Raw genomic sequence first — 18,496 nt, 5'->3', positions numbered from 1 at the left:
GAGAGAGAGAGTCCTGTCTGTCTTTTAATGTGTATGTGTATTTTTATCTGTGTGTGTGATTATGTATGTCTCTGTATATGTTCGTAGTATAACTCAAGGACGAGAAGCAGCTGTAGTGTTCATACTTGGCATAAATACACGTACACGTCCAATAGATGAGTGTTTGCTTTTGAGTTAGGGCGAGCTGAAGAGTGTACACAGTGAGTTGGATATTAACACAGACCAAACGGACAGGACTAAACGAATACTCTGGTCCTGGTTATCGGCCATCACCTAACAAGTGGTGGTTAATGTGAAGTTATCGCCCCAACCTGTACTTTTATGTTAGCTGTTGTCCAGTAACCAGTGCCCGAGTCTACTAATGGACGGAAAGCTGTTCAGTGTATTTCATTGTATTAGTTTCTCCTGTTGCTGTTCCTCTTATCGGTACAGTTGTGAGAACGAATCCATTTACGTCTTTTTTCGTCTCTATGTCTCACTTAACCTATTTCGTCCCAGCTCCCCTTATCAGTACCCCCCTGAGGAACACGCCCAGGTACACTTCCCAAGGGACAATCCCAAGTGTCAGAGACAGTGTGCTCGAGGTCATAGGAGACGGCAGTCGGTTCCTCGTGGCTCTGCCTTTGATAGCGTGTTAAAAAAAAATGCAGCGTTGAAGGTGTCGTCACAGAGCTAATTCTCGAGGCGTTGGAACCAGTTGTGTGTGAGTAATGCTCGTGAAGACAGCGTGGAGGTGTGGAGGTGTTGGGACTCATTAGGACTGAACGTAAGGCCACAGTTTGGTGATTTCGAGTACTCAGAGTTTGGTGATTTTACAGTTTATGTCAATAATCGAATAAAAAAATGATGATTTCACAGGTAAATAACGAAGGTCAAAGTTTCGTTCGTGATTTCATGGGTACAAAACAACCAGTCAATATCTGGTGATTACATAAGACCTTCAGAACAGACCGAGACTAGTTAGTACACAGGGAACCTAACTGCTCTACTCTAGTTATAACTAATTCATGGATCGTCTCGTTGTTAATTCCTTCTTCGTAGTTTGACCCTTGACCTTTTTCCTCATTAGCTGGGAACCTCAAGGATCTTCCCCCACCTGTCGTTATGAGGGGAGGGGAGGATAACGGTAACAGAGAATGGTGTTATGAGGGGAGGGGAGGATAACGGTAACAGAGAATGGTGTTATGAGGGGAGGGGAGGATAACGGTAACAGAGAATGGTGTTATGAGGGAGGGGAGGATAACGGTAACAGAGAATGGGAAGAGGGAGGGGAGGACACCAAAATAGAGAATTTTGGGTGTTAAGGAGGGGAGGAGCAGATAACGGTAACAGAGAATGGTGTTAAGTGGGGGGGAGGAGGAGTAACGGTAACAGAGAATGTAGGAAGTGGAGGAGGAGGATAACGGTAACAGGAGAATGGTGTTAAGTGAGGGGAGGAGATAACGGTAACAGAGAGAATGGTGTTATGAGGGGGAGGGGGAGGATAACGGTAACAGAGAATGGTGTTATGAGGGGAGGGAGGATACCCAGGTAACAGAGAATGGTGTTATGAGGGGAGGGGAGGGTGATAACGGTAACAGACGAAAGTGGGGGGAGGGGGAGGATAACGGTAACAGAGAATGGCGAGGGGAGGAGACATCTAAATAGGAGAATGGTGTTATGAGGGGGAGGAGGATAATTTAACAGAGAATGGTGTTATGAGGGGAGGGGAGGATAATGGTAAAACAGAGAATGGTGTTAGTGAGGGGGAGGGAGGAACGGTAACAGAGAATGGTGTTATGAGGGAGGGGAGGGGAGGATAACGGTAACAGAGAATGGTGTTATGAGGGGAGGGGAGGATAACGGTAACAGAGAATGGTGTTATGAGGGGAGGGGAGGATAACGGTAACAGAGAATGGTGTTATGAGGGGAGGGGAGCAGGTCGGTGGTGTTACACTTCTTGGCTGGTCGCCAGAGAGAGACCAAGTGTCTACCACCCCACCAGCCAACTGACCTCCTGATATACAGTACTTTATCTGATATAGTAGTTCTAGTTTCCATTGATATATTTCTGCCCTTTTATTTGTTTATTGGTATACATATATGAGTTCTTAGTGATCCTCGGAGTCTAGTTGAAATAGTTTGGTTTTCGCTACCTTTTGGTTTTTAAGGAAGATAAATATATCTCATAGCGTGGAAGCAAACACGGATTACCTGAAGATTCTCCCCCCTCCCCCCAGTTTATTTCACCTGAATAATTATCCTAACACTAATCTAACCTAACCTCCCTCCCCTCCTCCCAGGTAGCGTTAGGTTGGTTAATCTTTATGTGAAATGATTAAGGGGGGGGGGGGTGAAATCTAAAGGTGTTTTCAGAAGAGTTTGGTGAAAGAATGTTGTATTGATAATCATTATTCATAAGTGAAAATCTCAGTCACCAACTCCAGCTTCAGACGTAAAGTGAGGGGGCAATATGATAGAGGTTTATAGATGGAAGGCAGGGCTAAACAAGGGTGATATAACAAAGGTACTCAAACTATCCAACCAGGAACGAACGCGTAGCAATGGCTTTAAATTAGACAAATTTAGATTTAGGCGCAAGTTAGGTAAACATTTGTTTGGAAATAGAGTAGTGGACGACTGGAACAAGTTACCAAACATCATTATTAATTAACTCGAATACGCTGGATAGCCTCAAACATAGGTTGGATGGATATATGAGCGATAGGGGTTGGGTGTAAATGGGACTGCCCAGTATGGGCCAATAGGCCCGCTGCAGTTTCCTCCATTCTTATGTTCTTATTAACGTGTGTGTGTGTGTGTGTGTGTCCTCTTTCAACACCCGTCTTTCATTATTTAAAAATATTTCACGCTGTAACAAGGTGTAACAATGAGAGCGAGTATTACCAATAATTGGGGTTGCCGGAGGGAGGAAAAACGAATAAAAACAGTAAAGATAAAATAATGTTCTCAGACAGTCGTCCAAGACAAAGGCGAAACTAGGATTTCAATAAATCACCATAAGGCATTTTAACACAGGATCAAACCTTTCTTAACTCCCCTTTAGGTTACAGAAGTGAGGAATGTAATATAATGTAAAAAAGGTTCTGTAACGTAAGACATGGTGATGAGTTTTGATTTAGTTGAATTGGTTTAAATTTGTTTTTGTTCACAATCTTCTCTATCAATCTTACTAAGTCCTCACATAACTCAGGTGTCGTATGTTTATGTCTCCTGATACCTGGTGAAGCAAGTTTTTAAGATAATGAGTTGAATGTATCCAGGTGTATCCTCGTTCGACCTGGGCAGAGGTATGCGTTACTCCGTGACCCGAAGCGGACCGAATAGGAAGTGGAGGCGGCTCGGCGTACCGTAAGTACGGGGACCCGGTCGCCAGCGGTCACTGGGTGAGGGGGTAAACACTCTTGTTCCCTACTGCCAGAGACGCTGAAGGTAATGGTCAGGGGCAGGGAGGGGGGATTCCGCCAACCCGTCCAGCAGGATTCTGACAAAGCATTGAGAGAGTTGAGGGGAGGTGGTGGGTGAGTGGGAGGAGACAGGATACTGCGTGAGGCAAATGCTTCATTTTAATGTGTTAATAAATAACTTTTACTACATGTTAGGCGCTTCAATGTTTTGTAACCATCCAGGTGATTAATTTCCAAGACCTATTTATTTATTTATAATAAGTGGGGTTGGAGAGCAGGTGTTGAGTGTTGATCGAGGATGTCACGTGATGTTGTTTACATTTGTGATCCCCGGAGGGCGTTGACCTGGCTGAGCGCCCCCATGGCGATGACCCAGTAGTGCTGGGGAGGTGTGGTGCGGAGACGTGTACCCTGACACCACCTACCGTCCCCACCACCCCCTGCATCTCCCCACCTCACCTCACTACCCCTGCACCTCCCCACCTCACCACCCTGCATCTCCCCACCTCCTTCCCCCGTTCCTCCCACCTCCAACACCTGCTCCACCACTTGCCGGGCAGCCACACCATCTCTCCACCACCACGAGAGGTGAAAACACACTTCCATCTTTGTCCCCGGACGCATGATGGTACACAAACTCTGGTTCCTTAGTCATACACTCACCTTTCTACTCTACGACTTAAGTCACACGTCTTCGTACCTGCCAACACTACCTTATGACCCGCCTGATACACTTTACACCATTATCACTCAATACTCCTGTTCCACACACTGTCTCTACTGTTGTCACATCGCCAGCCAGATAAATATTACCAATTATTGTATAACTTTTTAACACGGTGGCACCAACACCACGGGAAGCGACACACAGCCGGTGGTGGTGATGTATGGGAACGGTGACACATGTTTAATACCTCACATGAGTGACGCATGACTAGTGATGAACATTGCGAGAATAACATTAATGGATGACAATAATTGATGATAACGCATGCAGCGAGCAACGTATACACTCCGTCACAAAAACTCTTTGACACATGCAGATGGTGATACATGCCCTTAGAAACAATAATATTTGGTGACACATGCATATGGTATTAACGACACCGCCTGGTAACACATGCTTATGATACACACACATGCTGCTGGTAACAAGAACAGGTAGTGCAGAGAACAGCGTCGTGACCTGTACATGACTTTCATCGACCTAACCAAGGCCTTCGACTCAGTCAACAGGGAAGCCCTCAGCCGTTTTGGCTGCCCACTAAAATTCATCGCCATTGTGAGGCAACTCCACGATGACATGAACGGCAGTGTCCTGAACAATGGCACCCGATCTGAGTTTTTCCCAATTCAAACGGGGGTTAAACAAGGGTGTGTACTGGCACCAACTCTCTTTTCCATTTTCTTGGCTGCCTTCTTTACTCGTGCCAGTGCCAATTTAGCCGGCGGGGTGGACATCCGGTACCGGATGAAGGGTCTTTTCAACATAAGACGACTCCAGGCAAGAACAAAGGTGTCGGCAGCTTCCATTACTGAACTTCAGTATGCAAACGACCTCATCCCTGTCGCTTACACTGAACACGACCTCCAGGAGATCCTGAACACCAACGCAGATGCGTATACACACTTCGGTCTTGAGGTGAATGTATGTAAGACTCAGATTCTCTTTCAACCTGCCCCTGGTTCAGCCACACCTCCACCATCCATCCAGCTTAACGTTACTACCCTCTCTAATGTTACCCACTTTCGGTATCTCGGCTTCCACCTGTCCACCACTGCGGACATCGATGAAGAGATTCAGCACCGAATCAGATGAGCGTCTCAAGCCTTTTGCAGACTCCGAAACCGTGCCTTCAGCTGTAGGGAGTTGAAATTATCTACAAAGTTACACATATATCGAGCAGTGGTCCTCCCCACCCTGCTATATGGCAGTGAGACATGGGTCACATACAGGAGGCACCTTAAGGCACTTGAAAACTTTCACCAACGTAGTCTACGTTCCATCCTCTGAGTTCGCTGGGAAGACAAGAAGACAAATGTCAGTATTCTTGCTAACACCAACTGTAGAAGCATCGAGGCTACCATTATCCATGAACAACTACGCTGGACTGGCCATTTTAACCCGCATGGACGACAGTAGACTGCCAAAGCAGCTACTTTACAATCACCTGACGAATAATAAACGTAATGCTGGCGGGCAACTGAAGAGGTATAAGGATAGTCTTAAGACAAACCTAAAAAAGTGCCAAATCGACCGTAACGCTTGGAGGAGCACCATATGGTGTCAATACTTTCGAGTTAGCCCGACTGCATAACCAGGCAGACAAGCGCCAACGAAGGAAAGACGCTGCTGCCGACCTCCCCGCACTAGATGTAGCCTCCCACATATGCAACTTCTGTGATCGACCCTGCCAGTCCCGTATCGGCCTCTCTAGTCACCTCAGAACTCACCAACCTAGGTGACACCCTTAATAACTCATATCATTATATCATAGCTGGATGATCGTCATACTCGATTCCAACTGACAGCAAAGTAGTAGTAGTAGTAGTGTGTGTGTGTGTACTAGTACTTGAAGGGTGTGGCGACCTGTGATGTAATGGCCAGCATCCTCGCTTCGCAAGCGAGCGGACCCGGGTTCGATCCCGGACAGGGTGAAACTGTGGGCAAGTTCTTTACGCCATTTGCCTCTGTCTACCCAGCAGTAATTGGGAACCTGGATGTTAATCGATTTACGGATCGTATTTCGGGGTAATGGTTAGCCAGTGCAGTTGGCGTGTTGTCCGGTCTTCTCGAACTATTCCTTGACACTACAGCTCGTGAACTTAGGGTGTGGTTGTTGTGTTGGCGACAGCTTCTGCACCTTAAGCAAATTCACGCCTAGGTGGCCCTAGAGCCGGCCATACTCGTTACACGGGGGTAACCATTATTATTTATTATTACTTGTAGGATATATTACCGTTTGGACTTATTTTATTATTCCTTATTTAAAAATACAATTGTTTGCAGTAAAATATAATACTAAATATAAACTGTTTTTGGTTAGCAAAGTCCACAAAGCTTCCCAGGGCTTCAGCTTCACTATTTACTCGTATAAATAAGACTGAGGCGTCAATAACATTTCAGCTTTTTTTCTTTACTAACTCTAGTAAACTTACAAACATCTTTAAACCCTATTTTCATTTAATCTTAAAATATGTTTCTTTCAATATAGAGACTTGGTACAGGATGGTGAATAAGAGAATACATTAATTCAAACATTTATTATATAAAATATCGTAACATTATTGTCCAGGGCTGGCGCTCCACGCCCCTCATCAATCAGCAATGGTTAGAAAAGAGTACAGAGTGGGAATAACCTCTTCTAGTGAGTCGCGAAAAGTGGGGTCCTCGACTTGGGTCATTTCGACAACCATGTATAAACAGTCCCTAAGTGGAGAGTCGGGGATTGTCTTACCTACTTCATAAACAAGGCTTCCAAAAGAGTAGATGTCCGAGAAGGACGAGGCAGCTTCTCCATACTCAAAATCCGGCGCCATCCAGTAACATCCATCACCACGGCGCACGGCAGTTCCAGGTGCTGTTGCCATCCCGAAGTCTATTAAGTGCAGCTCGGGTTCTTCTCCTTGGAAGGTGATAGTGATATTATTCACCTTTAAATCGTTATGAATAATATGTTTCTCGTGTATCTCACACAGGGACTCTGCTATTTTAATCAGGGATTTTAATTTCTCTTTTGGTGTGGCAATCTTCAGGTACTTATCATAAGTTACCCCAGTGTAGTCCATTAACACGGCGTAACTCTGGAGACAAACGGCATGGATGCGAGGCGCTCCCCCAGCACCGTCCAGGTGAAGGTAGTAATTGACCTCTTTTGCGAGGTCCTTGGCTATTATGCCCTTATGAGTTTTCATGGCTAAGATTTGGCCTTTATACAGTACCAAGTCCACACACCCAAAAGTGCCGTCCCCGAGCCTGTAGAGGCGAGGGATTTTTCTATATTCCTTAATATCTAGTACATCGAAAGGGGGTGTGGGGCGTGCTGGGGGCTCGGGAGAGGAGTGGGGAGAAGAATGAGAAGAGGAGTGGGGAGAGGAGTGGGTGGAAAATGGAGCGGGGGGACTCGGATAGGACACCATAGGGACTGGTTGAGGAGAGAAGGACTTTTGTGAAGGATTATGTCGAGTTGTACAGGTCAATAATCGGCGGAGCCGCCGCCACCCGGAAACCAGCTTCTTTCTAATGGAAACCATTTTATGAACTCGTTAATCAACAACTTCTACACACAACGGGGAATTTTGTTCATGGGAAGAGAATTTGTAGTAAGCGGTACAGAATATTGTGCCATATAATGTAGGTACATTATAATGTACTTGTGTACTTGATATAGTGTAGATGATAGTGTAGATGATAGTGTAGATGATAGTGTATATGATAGTGTAGATGATAGTGTAGATGATAGTGTAGATGATAGTGTATATGATAGTGTAGATGATAGTGTAGATGATAGTGTAGATGATGTAGTGTAGATGATAGTGTTGATGATAGTGTAGATGATAGTGTAGATGATATAGTGTAGATGATAGTGTAGATGATAGTGTAGATGGTAGTGTAGATGATAGTGTAGATGATGTAGTGTAGATGATATAGTGTAGATGATAGTGTAGATATAGTGTAGGTGATAGTGTAGATGATGTATTTGTAGATGATAGTGTAGATGATGTATTTGTAGATGATAGTGTAGATGATATAGTGTAGGTGATAGTGAAGATGATAGTGTATATATAGTGTAGGTGATAGTGTAGATGATGTATTTGTAGATGATAGTGTAGATGATGTATTTGTAGATGATAGTGTAGATGATATAGTGTAGATGATATAGTGTAGATGATAGTGTAGATGATGTATTTGTAGATGATAGTGTAGATGATGTATTTGTAGATGATAGTGTAGATGACAGTGTAGATGATAGTGTAGATGATATAGTGTAGATGATATAGTGTAGATGATAGTGTAGATGATATAGTGTAGATGATAGTGTAGATGATAGTGTAAATAATATAGTGTAGATGATAGTGTAGATGATATAGTGTAGATGTTAGCATAGATGATAGTGTAGATGATAGTGAAGATGATAGTGTAGATGATAGTGTAAATAATATAGTGTAGATGATAGTGAAGATGATAGTGTAGATGATAGTGTAAATAATATAGTGTAGATGATAGTGTAGATGATATAGTGTAGATGATAGTGTAGATGATATAGTGTAGATGATAGTGTAGATGATAGTGTAGATGATAGTGTAGAGATGATATAGTGTAGATGATAGTGTAGATGATATAGTGTAGATGATAGTGTAGATGATATAGTGTAGATGTTAGCATAGATGATAGTGTAGATGATAGTGTACCCTCCCTTTATCTCTCATTTCCTTCCTCATTTCCCCCTCCCTCCGTCCCACTTCTCCTCCCTTCCACCTCTGCTTCTCTTCCTCCCTTCCACCTCTCCTTCTCTTCCTCCCACCTCTCCTCTTCCTCCTCCCACCTCTCCTTCTCTTCCTCCCACCTCTCCTTCTCCCCCACCTCTCCTTCTCTTCCTCCCACCTCTCCTTCTCTTCCTCCCACATCTCCTTATCTTCCCCCCACCTCTCCTTCTCTTCCTCCTCCCACCTCCCCTTCTCTTCCCTCCACCTCCCTTCTCTTCCTCCCCTCTCCTTCTCTTCCTCCCACCTCTCCTTCTCTTCCTCCTCCACCTCTCCCCTTCTCTTCCTCCCACCTCTCCTTCTCTTCCTCCCACCTCTCCTTCTCTTCCTCCCACCTCTCCTTATCTTCCTCCCACCTCTCCTTCTCTTCCTCCACCTCTCCTTCTCTTCCTCCCACCTCTCCTTCTCTTCCTCCCACCTCTCCTTCTCTCCCTCCCTCACACCCATAAGTATAACCCCTCAGTCTGCTTTACCTTAGCCCGGGGAACACTGCATCTCACCTGACGACACAAACAACTGTGTGAGACAATGTTGGAGCGACAGTATGGTGACAGTACCGGGTATAGTGACAGTACCGGTTATAGTGACAGTACCGGGTATAGTGACAGTACCGGGTATAGTGACAGTACCGGTTATTGCGACAGTATAGTGACAGCAGAGCGTATAGTTATGGGTCGTGAGTCATTTCTTCAATACGACCAGGAAACACCATTATAATGTGGTCTACTGAAGTCATGGGGTCGTTCCTCTCTAGTAGTACAACCCGGAAATACCATTAACCTGACCCGACCCGACCGACCCGAACCGAACCGACCCGACCCGAACCGAACCGAACGCTACATATAAACACACCAACACCTGAGAGTTATGGCGGGAGTGTATCGGTGACTCGTGTAAATAAATACAAAGTCTCTTCTTGGTTCTAGTGGTGTGTTATAGGGGGTGAAGGCCATTTTGTGTGTACTGTAAGTCGCCTGTCGTAGGTTGTGTCAGCTGGCTCTACACACGCTCCATCTTGTCTATTGATCTGTGCAATCATAGAGTACATACATACACATATATGCCACGTATATACAGTACACACACACATATACATATACCACATACAATCATACATACAGTACATGTAAACACACACACATACTAATACAGTACACACACACACGCACACACATACACACACACACACACACACACACACATACTAATACAGTACACACACACACACACACACATACTAATACAGTACACACACACACACACATACTAATACAGACACACACACACACACACACACACACACATACTAACAGTACACACACACACACACATACTAATACAGTACACACACACACACATACACATACACACTAATACAGTACATAACACACACACACACTAATACAGTACACACACACACACTAATACAGTACACACACACACACACACACACCAATACAGTACACACACACACACACACACACACACACACACACACACACACACACACACACAACATCAACATCATCCTCAACGTCTTTGTTTACCTTCACCAGATTTCATTAGTTCTCATTGGTTAAAACTTTGTAATAAATATCCTGACATAATCACCCCTTGTGCTCCCTGTTCGTCCTGATACTGGTTTAATACACGTCAGAGGGTCAATATCCTTGGTTGTTTATTGGCCAACATTCCAGTCTATGACCCAGGCTGACCTTATGCAGTTCCTATTAAGTATTACTGACATCCTTTACCAAATGTTGTTTCACCATACAAAAATTTATCATATATTTCAAAACATCTCTAGAAACAATGTCTATTTTTACCAACCACTCAACTAACATACAGATAGAGGGGGATGTATCTCTTGTCATTGCTATTTATTAATGACTCGGTGTATGTATAATCTAGAATTCACCCTTAAAGACCTACAGTCGTAAAAGAGTAGTAATGACACACCAGTATCATTTATCCGTAACTAAAGAACTAATCATCAGTTACCCATTGACACACCAACCTCAAAACACTAACTTCCCTCCCCCTCAATACAAACATCGTCTCTGGTGACCTTAAAGCACAGAGGTTAAAGACGCGGACACAAAGGGTGACCTTAGCCCTGTTGGCCGCCTCCCCTGCTAGTTTCTTTTCTCTCCCCAACATCGTTATCGTTCCCTGTGTTCTTGTTCGCTTACTCGACTCCTTTAGCGTTTGTTTTATGTTAACTTACAGATTCTTTAATGTTGCGGTTTGTCGTTTCTTTCTCGTATGATATTATTCACTTGTTATATCCTGTGTGTATCTTCGTCTGTCTCTTTCGCTCTTACTCACAGCAGCACTTGGCACTTCGAGACACTTCACTTTCTAACTACTTTCACATTAATGCCGGATTGCCCTCAAGGCTTTCTTTTCTCTCTCTCTCTCTCATGATGCTGCTGATCTTCTCTCCTTGTCTCCTTCCCTCACACACACACACGTGCTAGCAGTATCTGGGACACATGACACACTCACATATTAACAACTGCACCACCAACCTGTTCTCAGTAGCGACATTCACACTTCTTTATGACCCAACACACTCACTCTCATCTTTGGTCTCGTAAGAAAAAAAATTACCTTTTTTTTTTTTGGGGGATTATGAAACGCAAACCAACGTACTGTAAGCGAGGCAGTGTTCATCTTTCTACAATAGCACTAGGAACAGCCATATCCTACAACAACACTAGGAACAGCCATATCCTACAAGAACACTCCAAAAAGTAGACATATCCTATAATAACGCCAAACCAGCCATACCCTACTACAAAAAACAGCGATATCCACCACTAACAGCCATGCCCACAATAACAGCCATGGCCCCACAATACACAACCATGGCCCACAATAACAACCGCAGCCCACAATAGCTGGCTCATGTAACACAATAACAGCCATGGCTAATATAACCATAGCCCACAATAGCAACCATGGCCCTAATAACAGCCATGGCCCACAATAACAGCCATGGCCCACAATAACATCCATGGCCCACAATAACAGCCATGGCCCACAATAACATACATGGCCCACAATAACAGCCATGGCCCCACAATAACAACCATAGCCCCAATAACAGCCATGGCCCACAACTCTTTAACCATGGCCTAATAACAGCCATGGCCCACAATAACAGCCATAGCCCACAATAACAGCCATGGCCCACAATAACAGCCATGGCCCACAATAACAGCCATGGCCCTGTCTTTAGCCATGGTCACAATAACAGCCATGTGCTTACAATAACAACCATGGCCTAATAAAAAGCCGCAGCCCTGATAACAGCCATGGTCACAATAACAGCCATGTGCCCACAATAACCTATATGACCCTAATAACAGCCATGGCCCACAATAACAGCCATGGCCCACAATAACAGCCATGGCCCACAATAACACTCCAGGATGCACCACAACAAGGTTCCCCATCTGATCGACGCTTCCCAGAATTTACCACAAATGCTTGACAAAAAACAACAACACACACACACCCTGACTTTCTCTTCTGTGCTCGTTCCTCTCTTTCTGCCTCTACAAAAAGTATAATTCTCTCTCAAGGGGGAAAACTCTGCTTGCTTTCACATTTAAGGGAGGGAGGGATGTGGAGGGAGGGATGTGGAGGGAGGGGTGTGGAAGGTGGTGGTTGCATCCCTGCCTCCCGTGTGCCGCTGCGAGCGTTCGTAACATCACCCACCTGGAGGAAAACTTGGCGGTATTTCAGGTGATTTGCTCTTTTGCCAGCATTCTTTCCATCCTCTTCCCCCCACTCTTCTTCCTTCTCCTCCTCGTTTTCTTCATCTTGTTCCTCTTCCTCCTCTTCCTTCTAGTTCTAGTTGCTATTTTATTTATTTTATTCTCATTATTATTATCGGTGTTGAAGTGCCACACAAACTGGTGACCTGTTTTTCCTTTGTGTTTATTTCCTGTACTGTACCTTGCGATAGTGGAATCTCTCTCTCTCTCTCTCTCTCTCTCTCTCTCTCTCTCTCTCTCTCTCTCTCTCTCTCTCTCTCTCTCTCTCTCATGCAATTTAAGTGTTTCAGTCGTCAGCTGTGTTAACACCACGGCATAGCGACAAACATTCTTACATTAAAATTCCTTCGTCATAAAAAACAAGGAAAGTTCTTATTATAGGTTTTACTGTACTACCGGCTGAGTCACTGGGCAGTAATGCGTCTTCGTTCTCGCGTCGGTTTCTCTCCTCTTGTCACCTACGCCTACAGGTCACCTACAGGTCACCCACACTCACAGGTCACCTACAGGTCACCCACTCTTACATTTCACCTACAGATTAACTACACCAACAGGTCGCAACATCTTAGCTTGGGTCCTCCGGCATTCTCCATCATAACTCGTATCCGCCATTGTATATGTGGGCATCCTAGCCCTCAGGACTTAACGGGTTCCATATAGCCTCCAGTGTGTGTGTGCGTGTGCGTGTGTGTGTGTGTGTGTGTGTGTGTGTGTGTGTCATTGGGGTGTCATTGGCGTTGTCTATCAGCCTCGACTTGTTGACTGACCGCTCCCTTACCTGGGCTGCCCGGAGACCTTGGCCCCGTCTGTTTACCTGACGATACAACCCCTCGCCTCACCTTCCCTGTCTCTCTCCCTCCTGGCCTGTGTCTCTCTCCCTCCTGGCCTGTGTCTCTCTCCCTCCTGGCCTGTCTCTCCTCCTGGCCTGTGTCTCTCTCCCTCCTGGCCTGTGTCTCTCTCCCTCCTGGCCTGTGTCTCTCTCCCTCCTGGCCTGTGTCTCTCTCCCTCCTGGCCTGTGTCTCTCTCCCTCCTGGCCTGTGTCTCTCCTCCTGGCCTGTACTACCTCCTTCGTGTCTTGAACTGTTCCTCCTGGTATTTCCCTCCCTTCTGGCGTATTCTTCCCTCCTGACCTGCCCCTCCCCCCTGGCCTTCCCCTCCCTCCTGGCCTGCCCCTCCCTCCTCACCTGCCCCTCCTCCTCCACCTGCCCCTCCCTCCTCACCTGCCCTCCCTCCTGGCCTGCCCCTCCCTCTCCTCCTGCCCCTACCTCCTGGCCTGTCCCGCCCTCCTGGTCTGTGCTCCTCCTGAACATATCGCTCCTGCCTGACCAGCTCAAAGCAAGTTTAATTTAAGACATCAGTTGGTGTTGTAGGTGGGGGAAGGGGAGGGAGGGTGTCAGGTGAGGTGGAGGTTCTCAGGGCCGGTGTATAAATGGAAGTCAGGGCTAAACAAAGGTGATATAACAAAGGTACTTAAACTATCCAACCAGGAACGAACTCGTAACAATGGTTTCAATTTAGATAAATTTAGATTTAGGCGCGAGACAGGTAAACATTGATCTGGAAATAGAGTAGTGGATGAGTGGAACAAGTTACCAAACATCATCATTCACTCGAATACGCTGGATAGCTTCAAACATAGGTTGGATGGATGTATGAGCGATAGGGGTTGGGTGTAAACGGGACTGCCCAGTATGGGCCAATAGGCCCGCTGCAGTTTCCTCCATTCTTATGTTCTTATGTTTGTGTGTTAAAAGTAATTTTGAGTCCTTTGTGGTGACCGTATGTATGTGAGATAAATTTTAGAAAATGATGTAAATATTTGTATAAGACATCGGGAATAAGTCTCTATTAAATACGATTCTAAGTGAGTCGTAACAGATGAGACAAAGAGGTAAGATAGTTGAGGTGGTCGAGTACACGGGGAAGGCATTAAAGACTTTTATATATCCGTAGGTTAAGACGTTTATTTGGTGTTATTCTGTTAGTTGTTTATAAGGATAATACTTGGTTAGTTATTGGTTTATGATGCTGTGTTAGTTATTTATACCAAAGGTAATTCATGTGTTTAAGATGTGTCATATGTGTTGATTTTTGTGTGTGTAAGTCATCATGCATTCACAGGTGTATATACAGTATGTGTGTATATGTATATTTTTAATTTGTCATGCGATATAAGGTTTGTATGTGTGTGTGTTAGTCATGCAGGAGGAGGTAAACAGATGCAGGTGTGCACATCAGGGTGGTACTGTACTCACATTTAAGTCCCTCCTGACGAAGCTCCAGTCTCCGTCTCCTGTCGGTGTTCACGTCGTCCGCTGAGGAAGAAAAACAAACTCATTAGAAATATAATTTGAACTATTCACCATTAACATCGTAGAAAATAATAACATTCTTGTAATATTTAATCTCCTTATTTGTTTAGTTTATAAGTAAATTCTGTTTATATTTCAACAGATTTGTCAGAATTTTTTGCGGTGGTGGTGGTGTGGGAGTGTGAGAACCCTGTACAGTTATAGTGAGACGTCCTGTGACACCCACTCATTATAGTCACTCGCTGGCAGGTGTCTCACAAGTGATTATTACAAAAGACAGATTTACCTTCGCAGTCTGATCTTACAACAACTACTTCACTCTGACTGAAAATTCACAAACAATACCAGCCTCTGTGATATCTTATTTTGATCGCAAAACGCGGAAGTGTGGTCAATCCTGTGAACTTCCGTGTGTGGCATTGCGTGAATGTCTCTTCTCTCGTGACTGCTCTCATCTCCTCTTCCTCGCCAACACGGGATGTTCAGCCTCTCTTGCGTGTCACCGTTCAAGTATTGCCAGATATAAGTGAGATGACTATGGAATATTTAAACACAGCGATACATCAGTGCACGGGGCTGAAGATGACACCTCAGAGTTGGGAACTGTTGTGCTGAATAGTCAAGAGAGAATCATATGTATATTCTTAAGTATTAGTTTACCTTTAGTCGTATTGTTATAGGTGTACACTAACGCAAATAGAATATAAATAATTTCTGAGATTAGTAAGATATTTACTGCCCCACTCTTGTGTACGTACAGTTTTTTCAGTCTTGTTTAAGCTCGTCCGTTTGTTTGTCAATAATCAATATAACGAAAAAATTCTCAACGGATTTGTTAAAAATTTGTAGACGCCTAGTCATAGGCGAAGGTTATAAACCTTTATCAGTGTACAACCAGTAGTGTAGTCATTGTGCAGTCTGGGATGGATTACGTCTGTCTGTCTGTCTGGATGGATGGATGGGTGATGTAGATGGTTTGACAGATTCATTTATTAGGGCGCTTTTCTTGTTGTGGTGGATAACAGTCGCTTCACACCTCCCGTCGTGGTATAGTGAAGCTCAGGTGAATGTGAGGGTAAGTGGGTCTTTACCTGACGGTGCTAAGAGGTGTGTCTGATGTTAATTAATGGAGTAAATATCTTCCTCAGCTCCACCATTCAACCTCTTTCCTTCCCCTACTTCCTATTTTTCATCTCCCTACTTACTGTCCTTCCTCTTCCCTCCACCTCATCCTTCTCTACCAGCCTTCCCCTGCACGACACATCCTCTTCATCTGCCCGAGGCGAGGGGACAGTAGGGGTCACCCACCCCAGCAACACTGCCAGGTCACACACACACACACACACACACACACACACACACACACACACACACACACACACACACACACGACGAGCTGTGAGGCCTAAAGGGGGACGACCTTCTGAGAGGAGATGGACAGGTAGCACTCGCTGGGAGGAGATTTAAGACTAATTAGGGGCAGGTGACCGAGGATGCACCAGTGGAAGGTAGTTAGGGGCACCTGGAGGGGAGGGAAGGTGGATGAGGGGTGCTGAGAGAAGGTGATGGTGGTGGTGCACAGACTGTGCAGGCGGCGACATACCTGTGGTGGGTCCTGGAGATTTTCCCACCACACACCTGAGGGAATGACCTGGGGTACCTGTCTAGTTACCTGTCTTTATTAAACCAATCTGTCTATCTCGCTTTCTGCCTTGTCTCACCTGTTTCCTTTTATTCATCTGTCTATATCAAATTGTTCCCTTCATTCTTATCAATGTGTTTTTATCTTATCGCAACTCTAGATATTGCTTACTGTGTTTACAAATCTTAAGGGCAAAAAATACTCTCTTCAACTACTATTTGTCTCATTCTTCCTGTTTTCTTTCCTCTTCTCCCTTTTTTCATCTTTCCTTCAATTACACTTACTGATAAGCCACTAGAGGAAATAAAGTTTTTTTTTCTTATTAGTGTTTTCTCTCTCAGTTTCATGTTAAGTCCTTTCGCAAGATCCTCTGTTGAATGTCTAAAACTTGGAGAAAAAACTTGTTCTCATCACTTCGCTTTACATTAATGGTGTTACTGCTGGGTATAAATTCTCAGCGTTATATTGTGGCTCCTAACCTTATTTGTCTTGTACTGTACCCTCCTGCTGTTTTAATAGACCTTCTTTGAGTACGCCACAGCTATATATGGCCTCAAGTTCAACGACTCGAGAGTACCGCAGGGTCTTGTCTTGGGTCTTCACTTGTTTGTTAATCTGTATCAATAAACTACACGCGATTTATACTACCACAGGCTCAGTGATGACATTATTTATACAGGAGTCAAGGCCACAGCATTTATCGGGGGCTATTAACCTCGTCGACGCTTGACTCTGAGGTTCACATTTAATGACCTTCAGGAAGACGCTCATTGACGGGGTGATGAAGTTCATTCTCTTAACCGCGAGAAGGAATCTTGACTTGACTCCCACTCTCATTGTTTACGTGTCACGAATAGACTTCTGTTGTTTTTGTGTTTTAATTAACTCTACATACAGCGTTATGAGGTATAGTATTGATGTTTATTTACGTGTTATAATTAGCTAATACACCTATATATCCGTCCCTAATATGGCAAAAAATATGGTACTTCTCTTATGTATGGAGGCGATATTCTTTAATAGGGATGGTTGGGTTAACTAACTACGACGGGGAGATAATGTTGCCCACCACAGCCACACACTCAGCTCAAAGTAAACAACATATGTAGTTTATTATGAACTGTTAAAATCACAAAGTTTGTCTCCCGTGATCTTCTTTGTCTCATTCGTCCTCTATGTCTTCTTTTCTCCACTCAGCTTGTTCCTCCACCAGTCGACATCACACAGTTTGACTGTGGGTAACATCAGCTGACAGTCACATGATCCAGAGGCCTTAGATGACCCCTGCAGGACCCGAGCGTCACTCCTCTCAGTCTCTCTCTCTCTCTAATAGTGTGTTTAAGTTTTTATGTCGTCAGAGTATTGGGTCATAAATCGTGGGGTTTCGTTGGACCACGCGAGAGCATTGCCTAAGTGTCGCCCTGGATGTTGACGGCCCTGGGGAAGAAAGCTGTCAGCACCTGTGGGTGGAGGATGGTCAGAACTCGCTGTAGGACACGTGCAGCGATGGTTTCCCACGGTCACTCATCGCTGGAGAGAGAGAGAGAGAGAGAGAGAGAGAGAGAGAGAGAGAGAGAGAGAGAGAGAGAGAGAGAGTCATGCCCCGACCTGTGACTTACGTTGTAATTTATTTATAATAAACATCCATTAATGAGAAACACGCGCTGTCTTCACACCATAATTTCCTCAGTGAATATCAATGGAGCCAACAATGTGTATGATTCAGTTTATTGCAAAAGAAGTGAATTAGTTACTTGTTTTTATGTAATTGTATATGAGTGAATGTTTCTCTTGACTGGCAGCGACCCGTGGAAAGTTAATTAGGTCTTGGTTACAGGTGTTGAAGGTGAGAGTGGAGGTGTTAGG

At 44.6% G+C, this 18,496-nt stretch overlaps 1 protein-coding gene across 3 annotated transcripts in view; it reads right to left on the bottom strand.

Annotated features, from left to right (window-relative positions):
* LOC121873243 (mucin-2-like) overlaps positions 1 to 18,496 on the bottom strand; it is a 72,404-nt gene that overhangs the window by 33,808 nt on the left and 20,100 nt on the right. For all 3 annotated transcript variants that reach the window (XM_042376648.1, XM_042376649.1, XM_042376650.1), the window contains exon 2: positions 14,932 to 14,991. In XM_042376648.1, coding sequence (XP_042232582.1) covers positions 14,932 to 14,991 — 60 coding nt within the window. The remainder of the gene's footprint in view (positions 1 to 14,931; positions 14,992 to 18,496) is intronic.

Source organism: Homarus americanus, unplaced genomic scaffold (assembly GCF_018991925.1).
Source record: "Homarus americanus isolate GMGI-L3 unplaced genomic scaffold, GMGI_Hamer_2.0 scaffold32929, whole genome shotgun sequence".
In the NCBI taxonomy this organism is placed as follows: Eukaryota; Metazoa; Arthropoda; class Malacostraca; order Decapoda; family Nephropidae; genus Homarus; species Homarus americanus.
Note: the sequence above shows the minus strand (reverse complement) of the source record. Positions and strands in the feature narration are given on the sequence as shown.